Genomic DNA, 19427 nt, shown 5'->3' with positions numbered 1-19427 from the left:
AGAGGAACCAAAAATAATGACTATAGGGCATTTACCAATCAAATGAAATAATTTACACAAAAAAATGTTATGAGATTGTTTTAAATATTTTTGTATATACAAATAAGAAATGTTGGAAAGATGAAACTAAACCTCCAGTACGTGGCAGCAGGTGACCGTCCTAATGAGCGAGTCATTGATTCGATTAAGTGAAACGGCTGATTCATTCAGGAATGAGGCAGTCGTTTATGAATAGGTCATTGAATCTTTGATTCAACCGATTCATTCAAACGCTGAACCATTCAGTAACACGCTGTTGCTGTGACATGAGTTATGGTTCTGCTGCTATTTTCGCTGCTGAAATAGAACAAAAACAGTCAATATTGCATCTAAAATGTAAGTGACTATGTTAATTAATTTCATATGGCAGTTCCATAAACAATTAGTGTCATTTTCAGTTGTGATGCTATTCAGGAAAAAAACGCACTCTTGGTTGTGTGATGTAGCCCATGATAATATAGGCCTAGACTACTTCTTCTGAGCAGGTGTTGTCAGTGAACAGGCTGTAAAACTGTTGGCTAAGTTACAGACACTCATGAAAAACTGATGCTGATTGTCTGGGAAACATTCTCTAACGGTTGTCATTGTTTGTGTCAAACAAGTTGTGAATTTGTTGTAACATTAAAACAGGAGATCATGACTTGTGATCAAAGTGATGCTTGGAGCTGTGGTTTCAAACAAGGATGATTTTTTAATTGGTTGTTGCGTTAAATCTTACCCGGATACAATAGTGCTATTTTCTGATTGGCTATTGTGTAGCCTATTTCTTTTTTTTTGATTGGCTGATAACCGGCAGGCTCAACTAAGAACTCCAGGGGAGACGCGCTTGATTCCTGCCCGGTTCCATAGATGGAGTGGCGTGGCCAGATACATTTTGGGCGCTGCGGCATATTAAATGTATATTATAAATACATTATATTAAATATATGATAAATAGTTTTTCTGCATGAGAAATACAATGTGTGGAGGGAGTCCGTGACAAAAGACCGAAATGAGTGACTGTCACGCTCAATGCGTGACACTTGAGAACCCTGCGCTGGTATGGAGAGGGCTTGTTTGGTTCTTGTGGTCTTTGCTGATCTGTGCTAATGGCTGTTGTGTCCACGAGGTCTTCACAGGGGATTGTTCTAGTAGACAGTCTCTGCTGACATTCAGGGCTGCGATGAGGTCGTGTCTAGGTGCAGTTCCACTATCTGATCTGGATATGACCCGGATCCGGCTGACTAGGGTAACCTCAGGATAAGGATGAGACAGATGGACTAATATTAGCATAGATGACATTCTTCTTACGATGTAACAAGTACATCTGGTGTTATGGGACTTTAAAAGCTTGCTCAAGTACTGTGACGTTAGTGCTTTTTAAGTTATTTGCAAGATTTTAAAATGTGTGATTGTTTAATAGGGAGCCAATACAGTGTTGACAATTAAAATAATCTAGCCTTGAGGTCATGAACACCTGAACTAAGTTTTCTGCATCTGTCATTGAGAACATGTAATAATTTAGATATATTTTTAAGATGGAAAAATGTGGTTTTACAGATGTTACAAATGTGTCTTTCAAATGAAAGCTTGGTATAAATGAGTACACCCAGGTTACACACTGGTGACGAAGACTTGACACAGCAGCCATCAAGTGTTAAGGCCAATTCACAAAGTGTTGACAACAGACACTTCGTCGGGTTTTGTTGGATCAGTGTGTTACCCCTATTGGAGTCTGTCAGGGCTGGTTTGCTTCTGTCGGTGCAGTGTGAATTGGCCTTTAGACAGTCTAGGTCATTATTCATTATGTACAGAGGTTAGGTCTAGGGCTGCACAATTTGGGGAAAATATCTAATTGCGATTATTCTGGTTAAAATTGCGATTTAAAATGCTATTATTCATTTTTTTTTACAAATGAAAAGTGTGTATTTAACAATGTGTTTATATATTAATATGGCTAATAATAATAATAGTTATTATTATTATTATTAATTATTATTATTGCTAAATAAAAATAAGAAATATTACTATTACAATAACATTTTCATTATTTATTTGTTTTAAATAGCATTTAATAATAATAATAATAATAATAATAATAATAATAATAATTTACAGAAAACTTATTTTACAAAAAAAATGATGGGGTTACCTGTTAGTATGCAGACAGCCTATGACTTAAAATTAGGGCTGTAGCTATCGAATATTTTAGTAATCGTGTATGCTACCAATTTGCCCAACGATTAATCGAGTAATTGGATAAGAAGTACTTTTTCTTTATTAAAGAGCAATACTAAATATACAAGAGAAAATAAGACGGGTATCTTAAAGTGAACAACTAATTTGTTTCCTTTTTAGAAAATTAAGTTTTATTGCTGAAATTGCATACGTTAATATCTGTGAAAACTAAACCAATTTAGTGCATTCAATTGCCATATTATATTCAAAATGCAAATGTATATAAATAAAAAATACATTTAAGACTATTAACTATTTTATTTACTATTAAACCTACAACCTATAAATCAAAATAATAGTAAAATAAATGCCTAAACATTGCATTTATGTTGTGCAACTTAACTTTCAAGTTTCAGCTTCAGCTCAGGTATGACATAAGCCTTTACTGTCTTCTGAAGGCTTTGTGGCTTTTGTAAGAAGCAAAAAAATATTGAACAGAAAGAAAACATGGAACAAGAACAAGAGTAGAGATGGGCATACTAGCGATGCGCGGATCAGCTCTAACATCACTGAATCCGCTGTTAAAAACAAACTATCACCCGCACCTGTGATTTTCTAGATTAAAGTGTGAGATTTAAATTACGCAAATCAATGAAAGCATGCAACTCTGAAAGCACGAGCGCTGCGCATCACACGCACACAACAGTTACAGCTCGTTCCGCTATTTGTTGCGCTTAGCTTTGCTCGACTGACTACGTTATATGAAGTGAGTTAAAACATGTTATTAAACGTATTTTGATGGACAACAGGTCTATGAACGCTTCACATTACTAGTTTGTGAAGATGTTTGACCCCCCCATAGGAAAGTGCTGGCCAGGGGCCCGTTTCAGAAAGGAGGTTAAGCGAAAACTCTGAGTATGTTAACCCTGAAATAAGGGAAACTCTGGGTTTTCTGTTTCAGAATGGGAAGTATGTCAAACCTGAGAAAGCAGGGTAAGTCAAGCCCGTTTCTAAAAGAGAGGTAACTTATACTCAGAGTCAGTTACCAGGGTAACTTACTCTGTGAACCTAACCTGGTCAGGAGCAGGTTTTCTCCGGTAAACCCAGAGTTTCTTTCAGTCTCTTTCTTTCAGTTTTTTAAAGCGCCAGAGTATTTTGGTTGTATTTCAAGTACAAATATCAACAAATGCGTGTGTGCGTGTAGAGGAACATGAATCAAGTCAGCCTCATAGAAATGCCATGCTTATGTGGTTGACACGGACGCAGGCACATGGAATAGATGCAGAACTGAAAGAGCAATGCGAAGACGAGCAAAAATATTGGCAAGAAGTTCTAAAACGAGTGATTGCTGTGATACAGTTCCTGTCAGAACGCGGCCTTGCATTCCGAGGAGACATTGAGACGATCGGGTTTCCAACCCGAGTACCCGTGTACAAGTGGTGTGTATAGTGCTTTAGACCGGAGGATTATCATCCCGGCGATATGATGGAGTCAAACATTGTTATACTCATGTAAGGCCGGCTACACACTGGCTGCGTGGCGTGAGCGTGGCATTTTCTATGTCTTTACACACCAGAAGTGTGTCTGACGCGGCGCTTCTGCTGCTAGGTGACGTACAGAGAGGGCTATACTTCATGTTAAACATAAATAAATAGCCTACTGCTACAGCAAAGACCACGTCGGCAGTATTGACGGCAAAATAGGCTACAGAATATTTCGTTCTGAATTGACAGGTGCAATATTTGAAAATCGAGAATATATATATTTTTTCTTAATTACAATTATATCTGCATTTATGTCAAAACCTAGAGACTTTCATACATCAAAATGTCATTTATTAATATGTACAAACAACTTTTCCTATTCTATTTTGCCTGGAAACGCTTCCAACATGCTTGCGTGTGTCGTGAAAAATATGCATCAGTTCTATGCGTCACACAGGCAGTGTGTAGCTTGCCTGAAGGATGATATTAAATGAATAAACATCCACATGCGATGCTTCTTTGCTGTCGTGTTTACATTGATGAATACAAAGTATGTAAATTAACACAAATGACTACAGTCTCACACTTTTTCGAAAAAAGTTTGGAATTATGTGCTGGTAATGTATTTTATTCATGCCATGTATGTACATTCAAGTTCACTCAAATACATACTCATAACTTCATATATATCCTCACACTATCGGTGAATCGGCACGAAATAAATCCATAATAAAGATTTCATGAATAAATAATAACACTATAGTGTCTGTGGTTCGGCCGCCGGCGGGAGATGTGACGGTCACGGATCCATCAGAGATGCATGAGATCATGATTTTCCCACGTTTCTGAACAGACAACTAAACAAAATAAGTAATTTACTAGAGGTTCTGATTAGGGCTGTGACGGTGGCAGTTTTTTACCACCGTGGTGGTAATGGACTAACTACCGACGGTGGTTGGGGGGTGGGTACACACACTCACACACACTTATATACATGGATATAAACGAGGCTCAAACATCCTTTTAAGCATGCGTGTTTATTTAATACTTCCATCAGTGAAACAACATACTACAGCCTGTAAAACATAAATAAGTTTCAGTAAATAATGGTAATATAAATAATATGAGAAAGTCAAATATTAGTTAAACAAATATTAGTTTTATATTTCCCCACAGAGGTGCGTCATATGCCGCTTTGCACTGAAAGGGATGTGGGACACGAGCTGGAAAGAGAGCATAACTTTTCTATTCTAATATTTCATGTTTTTTCCTGATGTTCCAAAAAGTAAAAGGTGTGAAGAGCGAATTTATCTTTCGCTTGGTCAAGAACTTTAGGCTTTGTTAATGTAGAAACAACTTAAAGACAGTATTTTTAAAAATATTTGTTGTAATGGCATCTTTTTTGTGTGGCGTGCGGTCATGTGCATCTATTTTTCTCACAACTCTTTAAGTTAAGACGTTATTTAAAGGCCGCTACATACTCCGCAAGAACAGAGAAAAAAGTTCTCGCTCCCAGGTCTGTGAGAACAAAATTAAATAATTTTGTTCTCGGAGCCCTGGTTTGGGAGTTCTCGCAGCTCGTTCTTGGCACATCGTCTGAAGAGAACTTTTTTCTTGTAGGTGTCGGAGAACTATTGTGTGATTGGTCAGAATTTTAAAGTCGGCGAGGTTAATGCGGAGAACCAGAGATGTTCGGCACCTGTTTTTCTCGTGAAGTATGGAATGTACTGGCCAGAACAAACTTTGTCCTTGCCACCTCGAGAAAACGAACAAATTTCTTTGTTCTTGCAGAGTATGTACCAAGCTTAAAGGGATAGTTCACCCAAAAATGAAAATTAGCCCATAATTTTCTCAAGTCATCCTATGTGTATATGACATTCTTCTATGACAGAGTTATTTTACAAAAGTCCAGGCTAATCCAAGAATTAGAATTTGATTCATAGTTGCTCTGTTTTTGAAGTCCATAAAAAGTGCATCTGTCCGTCAAATAACTGCTCCACGCGGCTCCGGGGTGTTAATAAGGCCTTCTGAAGCGAATCGACACGTTTGTGTAAGAAAAATATTCATATCTAAAACTTTATCAAGTAGAGTTCCAGCCGATGGATTTCCTTGGAAAAGTGTTGAATGTTGACAGTGAAACTCAAAATGCGTACGTGACGTCATGACGAGCGTACCTGGTCGCATTAGTCTTTTGATCGGCAGGGGGACTTTCAACAATTTTTCCATAAATTGAACAGGGAAGGCGTCGGCTGAAAGTTTACTCGATAAAGTTTTTAATATGGATATTTTTCTTACACAAACGCATCGATTCGCTTCAGAAGGCCTTTATTAACACCCCAGAGCCGTGTGGAGCAGTTATTTGATGGGCAGATGCACTTTTTATGGACTTCAAAAACAGAGCAACTATGAATCCAATTCTAATGCTTGGATTAACCTGGACTTTTGTAATATACCTCAGATATTTTTCGTCTGAAAGAAGAATGTCATATACACCTAGGATGACTTGAGGGTGAGTAAATTATGGGCTAATATTCATTTTTGGGTGAACTATCCCTTTAACTCATGTAAGACTGCTCTTATGAGAATACTCAACAAAACGGGCATTTTGGCATAATTCTGTGCGATACTGTTCCGTAGACTTCCGTTTATATCTGAACTGTAAACTTTTATCCCAGTACTTGTGTAATAATTGTATTAATTGTAACAGAAATAACAATACTGTGATTATTTAAAAGACCCATACATGATAACAGCTGTCTCTGGCTCAGCGGCATCGCAAACACAGATTTGAATGTTCCGGTGTGAACATTAAAATCTTTTTTTTTCCTCAAAATTTTAATAGACAGACTAATTGCTGTCCTTTAGGAATAATATCATGTGGGTGTTTGAATCGAGATCACAATCTTTTAATGATTAATCATGCAGCTCTAGTGTAGGCTGTGATTTTTGTATATTGAGCCTTGAAGCCGTGATTGTATTGCTGCATTTAGGAACTGCTTTGTTTGGTGCCTGGTGTGATTTACTGAATAATTTTTTTGTTATCTAGAATCCATAATAAAATGTGTGGTTAACCTCAGTGACTTTATATTTCTCTTTATATTTAAATAGTGCAGCTATTCAGTGCTGTAATTTAATGTTCGTTAGTCTATCTCAATGGAATTGGCTATGTGAGGTTTTGGGAATCACTAACTCCCAGTGGATTTTTTTCCCCCTACTACTGCCTCTCGAGACCTTACACATGTCAAGAAGCGTCTAAGTGCTCTAACCATTGGAGGTAGGATTTAATGATGAGCAGTTATGTGCCTCTTGGTATAAAGCTTTGCTTTAGTAGTTGCAAGTAGTTTTAGCTGCTTTTTGTGTGTATTTTTGGCAGTGCTAGTTAACTTTGTGGCCACTTTGGTTTATGCAATATATTTTTCATAGATTTGAAGAATTAGTAGAATCTGAAAAAATCTAAAATGTTCTTTGGTACCTAAGAATAGCAGCTGTTACATGTTTAAATGCATTAAAAAAACATCTTTCCGAAAATAGATAATATATTATAAAACATTATAATAGTTTACAGAGGTATGTGTGTTGAGCATCATTGAAGCCAATGTTAGCAACTGTCAGATTTAATTTTAGGTGTAAAGTGGTTATTTTGTATAACAATATAAAAGTCTTTACTGTCACTTTTGATAAATTTTTTAACGCATCCTTGCTGAATAAAAGTATTTGTATACTGATAACTAATATAGTTTAAATAGATGCTTGAGCTACACTTTGTTTTAAACTTATTGTTTGGCATGTTAGTATGCATTTTGTTTTGTTTATAGTTAAATAAGGTTTAGCCTTTAGGTGATACTAGTAATGTCATGACAAAATAATGTAAATTTCTGTATTTGCTCTTTTGTTTTTTCTTGATATATTAGTCAATTCCAATGTATGAATGCTTAAAGTTTTTTATATGTAATTAATTGCGTTGCTTTGGAGAACTTGATTCCTTTTGTTGTACATAAATGTGTATCTCTATTTTTTTTTACCTTGCTTTACAGAGTCTGAATTTCACTTTGCTGAAATTCCTCAAACCTGTATTTGGGAAAAGGGTAATTGAAATGCTCTAAACAGCTGTCAAAAACCAAATGGTTAGAGTGTATGCATTAATGCCTGTTTTGCATAGCATTTAATGTTAGCAGCATTGGCCAAAAAGACAACGAAATCTTGATTTCCATGGCCTGTGACATGTGTGTCAGGCTCAGCACATGAATCTGTGCTTATGCTGGTGCTATTGTGAATTGCTCAGCAGTCTACATGAATACTGTCATACTTCTGTAATGTCCAGAATCCCATACTGCACTTTACAAACTATATGGTAACAGCTGTTCCATATTTAAAAAGGGAAAACGTAGCACTTAAGAAATTTACAAAGATTACATTACACTTATTTTTATGTTTTAGCCTCATTGTTTTAGCCTCATTTTGATTAATACGTATTTACCAAATTATACACCAAAAGATTTTTTGTTTGTAGCACAATATGCCAGTCATATTAATTTATTATTTTAAGCCTATTGTCTGTGTACATCATTTGTGTCATGTTGAATACCTTAAACTGTAGTTTCAACTCATCCCTCAGTTTGTAAAACAAAGAAATGTGTTTACAGTATGCCTACCTACCAGAATGGGTTGAGGGTTTAAAATTTGAAATTCGTATTTTTGTTTGTGGCTTTTTAATTATTCAGTTAAAAAATGTTTGAAAAGATCTAAATCTGGTGGGAATACTTTGAAGCGGAAGAACGTTTGGTTATGCATTACAGTCATTTGTTTGTGGATCTCAACAGTATGTAAACAGATTATGTGTCTTTTCCACATACCTGTACCTACTCAGGTTTACTTTTTTCAGCTGATTAAGCCAGGGGTTGAAACTAGGGCTGGTCCGAATACCATTTTTTGAGCTTCGAAGCTTCGGTAGTAATCAACATTGAATATTCGAAGCTTCGGAGGGAAGGGGCTGAACATATTCTTCTTTCTAATAAAGGCAGGATCTCGAGAAGCGGCGCGCCTCACGCAGGCAGGGCTTATATGCTCCGAGAACGGACACTGCACGAGTGATAAAAAACACACAGGTCTGTTATGTCCCAGTTTTGATATATTATACTAGTAAAAATAATTTTGTTCAGTTAGAGAACAGATTAACTACAATTAAAAACTGAACGTGCCGCGTGAGCCAAACGAGAGTCGCAGCAGGAGTCAGATTTCATTCATCACGAGAGTGAGGAGCTGAATGACAAGATGATTGCAGAAGATTTGGTTTCAAAGCGAAATGTAAAAGCGCCTATTTAAGGGAGTTTGTCATTGTACTGTTTTGTTGTTTTATTTTTCATTAAGAATAGTAGGCTAATGAACCCACAATTCAAGCCAACCCGCCCCTGAATTGGCAAACCGAAAGTAAACTGCACACAGCTGCACTGTCATTCGTTCACAGCCGCTCAGTGCACACAAGCACCCCAATGTGATGTGAGGGAACATTTTCTCACAGTCACATCCCTAACAGGTAAAAAGGCTAATACATTTTGATTCTTTTATTCTATTTTCCACAATGTCAAACCAATGCAGCTTAACACTAAATGCAAGCTCATGCATGCGCTTGTTCCATTATAAACTCATGCAGTTGTGCACTCTAGACAGAGAATACTCAGTTGCAGGGAACACTAAGAAGCAAATATATTTATTAAGTATAATCAGGCTGGGTTCCTATTCAACTGTCCATCCTATAAAATAAAAATAAAAAATTATTTCAACAGATTTTATAGTGTAAACATATGCAAGCGCAAATGAGAACCCTTTCGAGGGGAAACGCACCTGGCATCCCAGGTTTAGCGCACACTTCGGATGCCAGGTATGCGCTAAAAAATAAAAATAAAATTAGAATCACAAATGTGAAAATCAAATACCAACACATCGATCGAATATTCTGGTCCAGCCCTAGTTGAAACATGATATATAATCATTTATCAATCATATCTGTGAAAGTTATATCACAGTTTTCAGTTACCTAAAATTTTGTTAATAGTTTTAGTTTGTTTACAACACTGGTCTACAAGTAAGTTTACGGATGTAAACCGAGTGGTGATCAGCAGTCTGATGCATGTGAACCATAAATTTAAAATAACCCAGAATATTCCTTTTAACTTTCATAAAGTCATAAAAGATGCTGTTCAAAGATATTAAGATGCACACACATTTATATAATGTCTAATTTCTTAATTGGATGGGATGTTTATGTGGACATTGTGTTTGTAATTTAAGAATGGTTCTGCTCAAGGTCTGGCCTTTTTTGGAGAGGTTATTTTTGTGCCGAGTGCGTTTTGGTGGCTTTGCTGTCCTCTAGCTTTAGATGTGGTGAAGGGAAGCTTTATGTGGCGGTTAATGAAGCCTACATGCTTAATCTTGGTGCTCTTGTAAAATCCCCCAACACAACAACAGACACACACCTACACTTTTCTATTCACACATGCGCGCACACACCCCTAGAAACTAGTGATGCACCGAAAATTTAACGGCACCATTTCAGTCAATGATTTCGGATCTTTAAAACCATTCTGACCCTAAACCTAAACCTGAAAATATTTGATAGCTGAAATTTTGGTGCATCCCTACAAGAAACAAGTTCATACTCTCCCCGTGCCAGCCTCTCTTCTTCCTTCTCTCTATCTGTCTTGCTCTCATTGGTGCTCTTATTAACACTATAGGTTAATCTCTCTCTAACATCCCTGCTCAAATACCATGAGCTGGCTGTCTCTTTTTGCACATCCAAAATTATCTGGTCAGTTTCTATGTGTGCTGACCTATATCCATGAACAGCCTAATGCATGTCATGTTTGACTTTTTGTAGTTTTGAGCCTCAGTAATTATCTATTACAAGTATTAAAGTATCTATTTAATAAGCACATTTTAAAAGAGCATCTCTGTGTAAGGATATGTAATCATTAAATTCTTACTGTAAAGGTAATACAGTAATAGAGTAGTTGATGTTTATTAATTCTAGATATTTTAGAACTGCACATTTTGCAATAAGTATATACTTAGATGTACAATAAAACTGTATATGGAAAAGGAACATGAGCAGCTGAATAAATAAATATAATATAATACAATATCATTATACTACTAAATGAGTTCACAATCCAAAAAGGTACAGCTGCTTGTTTACATATTAAATTCTGGATGCATTTAATGCAATGACATTTAATTGCACCATAAAAATAAAATTGACACCAACATTATATTGACAATGATAATGATGTTAACCCATTTTTTTCCTTCTTTTTTTTTGAACCCCCAAATCCTAAATCTCTCTCTCATCAATTTTTAAACCACTTTTTATTTCTCTCTTTATTCATTTTCTCTTTTTCCTTTTCCATCCATTAACTAACCACTTCATACTTCATGTACTTTTTTTATATTGTTTGCTTTGCTGTTGTTGTTATTATAACATGTATCATGCTATTGGCTGGTGCTTTTTGTTGTGCTTCTGTAACACTCCGATCCACCATGTTGCTGGTTATGCACGCTGTCAATGTCATCTTAATGATTACCCCATCCCGTACTAACTCACTTTTTTTTTCTCTCTCCCTGTCTGTCTTTTTTTTCTTGTTTCACTGTTTCTATCATTTATCTCCTCATTCCCTCTCTGTACATGTGGACTTCTCTTCCTTTCAATTTTGTTACTTTATATATCCCTTCTTTATGCTCATTGGCATCCATGCTGGCCTTCTTTTGTTTCTTCTCTTTTCTGTTGACCCTGTCCCCCTTCCTTTCCACCTTGCCCTTCTCTCTGGATTCGGTTGGATGTGTTGTGTGTTTGGCTGGCAGGTTTCTATGGGCTGGAAGAGTCTGATCTAGATAAAGTATTCCGCTTGCCCACCACCACCTTTATTGGGGGCAATGAGAGCGCCCTGCCCCTCAGGGAGATCATCCGCCGCTTGGAGGTGAGTAAGGACCACAAGGAAACTAAAACAACTAAAAACTTTTTTTTTTATATCTTTGAAGAACCAGGGTACTAACTGTTTTTTTTTTTTTTTTTTTTTTGGATGATTTTAATTATTTTAAATCCCATTTCATTAAATCGTGAACTACTGGAAAAGTTTTTCTAGGTAGCATTGATCCCAAATCACATAGCTTTACATTAAATATTAAATAGTTTTGCTACACAAAAAAGACACTCTTGTACCTATGTTATGTTTAAAAATATGTGAACCATGCTGGCAAAATGAGTCTAATGGTTCTAATGCTATTGCATGCATTCTGACTTCTTTACACTGGTCAGGTCAACTTTATTTATATAGCGCTTTTTACAATGCAGATTGTTTCAAAGCAGCTTCACAGTGTTAAACAGGAAAATAATGCAACAGAATTTGATTTGATTTTACATGACATCACCGTTTTCTCTGGGGAAAACAGTGATGTCATCAGCTCATTTCAATTATCATATAGTGACAATGTGGGCAGATCAGTAATTTAGTTTATGTAGTTAATTTAGTTTACTAATTAGATTTATTTGGATATTTAGTTGAAAATTTACACACACTGTTAAAGAGTTGGATTCTCATGCTAAACATGGCCAAATTTTCGAAAAATTTGTTTGACGCATGATGGAGTATTTCTGTGCTAAATACACTCCTTCAGGATTCGAACTAGTGCTGCACAATATATCAAAATTATTGAAATATCGCAAATGTACATATCGCAATATGCATATCGCAAGGGCACGCAATATCTGAATGATCTTAATAGGCTACTTCAACATTTTGAAAAGTGTATGTTTTAGGTCGACGCATATAGCAGAGAATAGACTGGGCACTCGACTGTTACTTATGTGACTTGCTTGACGTTAAAAAGAGTTATTAAACGCAATAACTTGCGAAAAACAACTCCTTGCAGTCTCGTGCTGTCTAACACACACATCAAAACGTGCGCACAAGCCGTTCTTTTTTTGTGTCATGTTACACACTCGAACAGTCAAATACACACACAGTTATGTCAAAATGGCTGTCTTGATGAGTATTCATGTAAACACAGTCGGTTATGCTTTAAGTGAAAGATATCAGTTCACTCCAATTCGAACAATTTTTGGATTTTTTTTTCTAAAAATGGTCCTGTATGAAGTCATAAAGGGCGGAATTCCTTGTATGTGCACTTCTCCCGGATAGACCACAAAATCAACAATGTCACTAAAAGAAGTGTGTTTCTGGTTGTGAGGGAAAGATAACGTTTCAGGTTACTGGTGTAACCTATGTTCTCTGAATAGGGAACGAGACGCTGCGTAGCTATGACGCAATGGGAACGCCCTCTGGGTGTGCCGATTGTCTGAAGCCCTTCTAGAATTGCGCCAATTCATTGGCTGATGGCGCGGGCACGGCCCCGACGCGCTTACGGCAGCGCGAGGAGCTTGGCAGCGAACGTAGCGTCTCGTTCCCTACTCAGAGAACATAGGTTACACCAGTAACCTGAGACGTTCTCTTTCATAGGTTCACTCAACGCTGCGTAGCTATGACGCAATGGGAACGATATACCACACACGCCAAGCTAAGCACTGCCATATCAGGCTCAAAGAATACCAGAAACATGCATGGCTGGATCAAGCAGATAGAACATGCGAACCCGGAGCCATGTCGAGATCCAAACTATAGAATCTGACAAAAGTGTGTCCTCAAATGTCCTCCAGAAGCCAATACTTCTGGTAGAATGTGCCTGAATGCTGAGAGGGGAAGATAGACCACGCACCTCAAATGCCAGCGAAATAGCCTCTGTCACCCAATGGGAAATTTGGCAAGCCCGCGGCGGCCGACACCGAAACAATACCAAGAGCTGATTTGATTTTCTCCAACCAACAGACTGATCTACATAAAACTTCAACGCTCGGACAGGGCAGAGCAAATGAAGCTTTTCGTCCTCTTCTGAGGCGAAAAGAGGAGGGTGGAAAGAGTGAAGGGTAACTTGAGAGCGGAACGATGTAGACAGAACTTTGGGCACAGAAGAAGAACCATCTCCGAGAACCAGGTCTGGGATGGCCAGAATGGGGCTACGGAATGGTGCCGCTTCGTGAAGGCAGAGAAATCTGAGCAGCGGATGGCTCGCGGGTGGCGTGATTCTATAAGGGATTCAGACAATCTGCACACCCATTGCGTCATAGCTACGCAGCGTTGAGTGAACCTGTGAAAGATAACCTTGTTCAGCTTCCCAAATAACCCAGCGTTAAGGAAACAGTGGATGCAGTTTGTTTTTCAGGAGAAACAACGAGTTCTGCAAATGTGTTTGTTTGTTCCTGGTCATGAGTCAAAACCGCAGGTGGTGAGTGAAACTGCATGAACGTATAGTGAATCGAAAGTTATCCAGGGAGTGTCTGTGTGCTCGAGATTCTTTAGCTCCGCCCACTGCACGCCTTCACAAGTTTGCCTATTTTTGGAAAGAATCAGTCTTTTTATAAATATGAAAAAATAAAGACCATTCGGACATATGAAGGATGCAGTACTACTCTATAGGTACTCAAGATTAACATGAGATTGGCAGAAACTGTGTGTGGTGTGCCCCTTTTAAATGCAGTTTTTCTCTGCTCGCTTCTCAATGACTTGTTTAAGCAAAAGTTTGGTATCGGTTTAAAACGCAGCATTCCAACTTTCTGAATATTCACAGTGAATTCTCAATGGCATGAGTCTGAGCTAATGAAATGTGATTTTTTTCAAACTCATGCTGATGTAAACAAAACGATCTTACTCGCGCTGACTGACACATCCGAATATATATATATACACAGATATTTCGAAATGCTGAAATTCTGTATGTCTTGGCGAGTATTCACACAAACATCTGATGTTGAATATTATAGTCTCGTGTGGTACAGTAGGTCTTAATATATAGGCTGTCTGATTCATTAATGTTAATAATAAATATTTTGTTTATCAAACATTTATTATTTTTAATGTTAAATCCAACAATTGTGGTATCATGGGGGGAAGGAGTTGAATATATATTTTTCATATAGATATTTGGTTTTGACTTGGTGTGTGCCAAATTTGTTATTACCAGGGATTTTAAGGTATGGTTGCTAGACGATTTTTGTTTTGGAACCATCAGATAACTTTCTCAATTGACTTTGCTGACTCCATCAACTTCAAACACTCATTCTCTTTCTTTTTTTTTGTCCAACAAATCATACATAATTTTGAAGGTTTTCTTTAATAGAGATTGTGAAAATAACAACTCATTTTTGAAAATGTGCTCATTGCGACTCATTTTGCCAGCACGGGTCACATATAATGACTGATTGATTGTCATTGCATAGCAAAATTAAATATTAAACCAAGTGTACTCAAATGCTGCTTCTTAGTCAGTTTTTTGTCAGTTCCCCCCAAGTTCACAGAGGTGTCAGAAACCACAGATGTAGTTCAAGTCAAGTCACCTTCATTTATATAGCACTTTTTTACAAGCAGCTTTGCAGTGATAGGAAATTTATGCAGCAAAGATTGTTTTGGCTGTACAGCAGCTCTAGAATAAAGTAATTATCCAACTGAAGTTTTTTATTGATTAATTTCCGTTGTAAAAATCATTAGTTATTAACTTATGGGCATCACATTAACTATGACCATGACCCACTAACGTTTGACAACCATAACGTCTCACACGGCATTATTATTTGAAGAGTTTTATCATTTGAAACATGACAAACTTTTCTTGTGAAATGTTTGGGTACTGTAGTACTTGTGTAGTATTTTCTTTCAGTTTGGAATAAAACAATTACTTGTTGCTGAAATGTTGTGTTTCTCAGATGGCATATTGCCAACACATAGGGGTTGAGTTCATGTTCATCAATGACCTGGACCAGTGTCAGTGGATCAGACAGAAGTTTGAGAGGCCTGGGGTCATGCAGTTCAGCCTTGAGGAGAAGCGGACACTGCTTGCTCGCATGGTTCGCTCCACCAGGTACATACACACATTTATAAAGGCCAAATGTAAGGGTACACATTATAGGAATACATGCATTAAACCTCTCAGAATGTTCACGTCATGTATTATACTTATGTACATTATGTATTATAACAACTAGTGCTGGGCAAATTAACGCGTTAACGCAGGCAATTTTTTTTTTCAGTTTAACGCATTAAAAATATTGGTTACCCTTTACTTGAAGGGGTGTGTATAAGACCGACATGACACCTTCATAATCATGACATGACATGTCATGGATATGAAGGAGTTTTTATGCATGTTCATGACAACTGTCATTAAGTGTCATTCGCTCAATTATGTCTTTTTTAATGCAAATGCATGTCTTAGTTATGACAACTTGACATAAACCAATACATCATAACCAATTAGTGTCTTAATCTTTTTTCCAGATTAATTATTAAAATATTAGTATTCAAATATTAAATATTATCCAATTCAAGTGTTAATACTGTCAAATTATTTTATAACAGTGTCAAGAATATTTTTCTTGACCTAAACTACAGTGGTACAAGTTGAATTTGTCATTAAAATGTCATTAAGTCTCAATACTCTGTCAAATTATTTTATAACAGTGAAAACTCATCAGAATGATAGAGTGACACCACTGGTTAGGTGTATGCCATTATGATGGTGTCTTAGCTAGACTTATCCATGATGTAAAAAAGCATTTCAAGAAAATATAAATGTGGGATGCTGTAATTAACTGTTTAGGAAACTTTTTTAAAAGAACATTATGAACTGAAAAATATTCACGACGCTGTTATAAAATAATTTGACAGAGTATTAACACTTAATGACATTTTAATGACAAATTCAACTTGTACCACTGAAACAAAGATTAATGACCGGTTATGTTGTCTTGGTAATGTCAAGTTTTCATGACAAAGACACTGACAGGTTATGATGTATGGGTTTATGTCAAGTTGTCATAACAAAGACATCTCAAATAATGTCATCTTTGCATTAAAAATGACGTAATTGAGCGAATGACACTTAACCCCAGGAGTCTGAGCTGTTTTGGGGCCCTTTAGAAGTTTTGACATGCTCTGACATTTGTGCATTTTTCAGTTGCTTATAAACATATTAATGGCAAAAGTGTAATTACACTGTATTCAGCACAAACTGGGCTACCATAATATGTGAGCAACATGTATGTACATGCTTGTATTTTTGAGAGAATAATGTTTATGCATATTTTTTTTAAAACAAAAAAAATTGTTTTAAAATTAAGGCTTCAAAACACACAATAGATATGTGTTCACAAGACCTTTGATTATTGGGTGTTTTTGCATTGAGTTTTTGCTTCAAAATGATGTGAGAATCATTGAGCCTACTCATTCACATAAAACAATATATTCATTTACATTTTACACTTTACTCAAGCCTTATGTGAGTAGGCGTGAACGATCCATGAATAATAATGTGATCACTCCCCAGGGTTCCTACGGGGTTTGGAAAAGTATGGAAAAGTATGGAATTTGATTTGAGTAATTTCCAGGTCTGGAAAAGTATGGAAAAAATAAATCAGAGTATGGAAAAATATTTATGTTTCCAGACTATTGTCCCTATTTAGTTTTCTAAAAATAAAATTAAGAATTTCTAAATGTATATAATAAATATATAATATATACAATTGTTTTTTTTTTCATGGCGTTTGGATCAGTCTGCCAGCGCTGCCGATCGTTTTTACACTTGATCTGCTGGAGTTTAGGTCTGCAGTGATTGGTTGTTAGGTTGTTAGGCGGCAGTTGCCATCACAACGCCCCTACCTCAAACTGCTTGACTAAAAACACCTGGAACGTTGTGCTTGATTTTTACATTTGACTGTGGACTTCACGGCAAACAAAATGGGAAAATGCAAGTTTTCCGAGGGCTGGCTTGCCGATCCTAAATATAAAGCCTGGTTAGCCAAAGAATTAAAATTTACAAAGAAAGCTATTTGCAAACTTTATGTCAAATCATTTGACATCTCCAACATGGGGGAGGTGGCAATTGTAAGCCATATGCTAGGCCAAAATAGTAGTGGGAAGTTCGGATCAATTTACTGACTCGGCTCTTTGAATCTCGTTCAGCAAAATGAACAAACCTTTTTTCAAGTCATTTCGTTCGTTCACGACATCAACGTCGCAGCCGTGCTCGTGCTCACAGCCGCATGTAGACGGATCGGCTCAAAATTAGAGACACGTGAGACTGAACATGCAGAAAATCGACCAATTCCGATCCCTGGCCGATCAATCGGTGCATCTCTAATTTAAATGTACAAAATTACAAATATGAATAACATTGCACTGATTTAGCATTGCAGTTTTAATAAAATGCTGTGCTTTGAACTTGACTGGGTTTGGTGTTAAATTGACTTGTACAAGCAACAGTAGCTACAATTTTCAAATTTACAAATTTAACATGATAACCTACATAGAGGTTTTGACTCAGAGTGTAACATACTTACACCAATAGCATTGTGGGTAAGTACGTCGCCATGTAGTGCTGTTGTGCTCCGGGAGACCCGAGTTCGAGTCCTGCCTCATGGACTTTTCCCAATCCCGCCCCTCGCTCTCCCACCTTACTTCCTGTCTAGCTACTTTCCTATCCTAATAAAAGGCAAAAACGCCAATACTAAATCTTTAGAATGTAACATACTTGTTAGCAGTTGAATTTTAAAACAATTTATCAGAACAAGTTGAATATGGTCGGAAAAATCTGTAGGGAAGTCTGGAAATTTGAGTCTGGAAAAGTATGGAATTTTGAAATGAAAATTGTGTAGGAACCCTGTGAGAAACAAAGACCTGCATAATAAATGAGCTTTAGGTAGGCCTACTAGATTTGGGGAAAAATCTAAATGTTTTTTACTTAAAGGGTTAGTTCACCCACAAATGAAAATTCTGTCATTAATTACTTACCCTCATGTCGTTCGACACCCGTAAGACCTCCGTTGATCTTCGGAACACAAATGAAGATATTTTAGTTGAAATCTAATGGCTCTGAAAGGCCTCCATTGGCACAATGCACGGTTCACTCTCAAGACCCTTAAAGGGTACTAAAGACGTCGTTACAAAGTCCATCTCACTACAGTGGTTCTACAATAACTTTAGGAATCGACGAGAATAGTTTTTGTGCGCAAAAAAACCCTAAATAACGACTTATATAGAGATGACGATTTCAAAACACAGAATCATGAAGCTTCGAAGCGTTATGAGAACCTTGTTTTCCCAGCGTTACATTATATGATCACGCTCTTATTCATGTAAATGCTTTTAAACCATCTAAGTGCGACAAGACACGAGAACACGCTGTATGTCAATGTCCTGTCTGTGTGTGTGGGTGCGTCTCAATCAGATCCCTAGTTCAGTAGTCAGGGCACTGATCAGGGAGTCGGCCACATTCATGTACACGATATACTGATTCACCAGCTAGGGAGCTAATCGAGGGACACCCCTCATAACCCTGACAGACAGACACACACAGCGCCAGTCTCGTGCACACATCGAGTTCTCTTTCGCTCTTGAACAAACAATAACAACAACACAGAGAATGTTGCCAAAATGCCAGCGTTGTTGAGTATTCTCATAATAGGAGTCTTAAATGAGTTAAATAACGTAACAAGAAAATGAGATGCGCGGGACAGCGTGTGAGATCCGCGTCATGTTCGGCAGCGGCCGATCTTAAAGTGACAGCAGTTCATCAAAGAACAACGGGAACAGAGAAAATTTTAGCTTTAATGATGATTAATCTGTATTTAATTTATTATTTATGCAGTTA

The 19427-nt window shown here is 37.0% G+C and overlaps 1 protein-coding gene across 9 annotated transcripts in view; it reads left to right on the top strand.

Moving 5' to 3' along the window:
* Nucleotides 1–19427, top strand: part of ogdha (oxoglutarate dehydrogenase a) — a 135443-nt gene that overhangs the window by 59960 nt on the left and 56056 nt on the right. For 4 of the 9 annotated variants that reach the window (XM_079827901.1, XM_079827903.1, XM_079827902.1 and 1 more), the window contains 2 exons: nucleotides 11535–11650; nucleotides 15487–15641. In XM_079827901.1, the coding sequence (XP_079684027.1) occupies nucleotides 11535–11650; nucleotides 15487–15641 (271 nt within the window). Of the gene's footprint in view, nucleotides 1–6909; nucleotides 6955–7714; nucleotides 7766–11534; nucleotides 11651–15486; nucleotides 15642–19427 lie in introns of all 9 variants that reach the window. The other 5 variants (XM_079827899.1, XM_079827905.1, XM_079827900.1 and 2 more) reach the window with 2 other exon arrangements.

Source organism: Gobio gobio, assembly GCF_949357685.1.
Source record: "Gobio gobio genome assembly, chromosome: 10".
In the NCBI taxonomy this organism is placed as follows: Eukaryota; Metazoa; Chordata; class Actinopteri; order Cypriniformes; family Gobionidae; genus Gobio; species Gobio gobio.
Note: the sequence above shows the minus strand (reverse complement) of the source record. Positions and strands in the feature narration are given on the sequence as shown.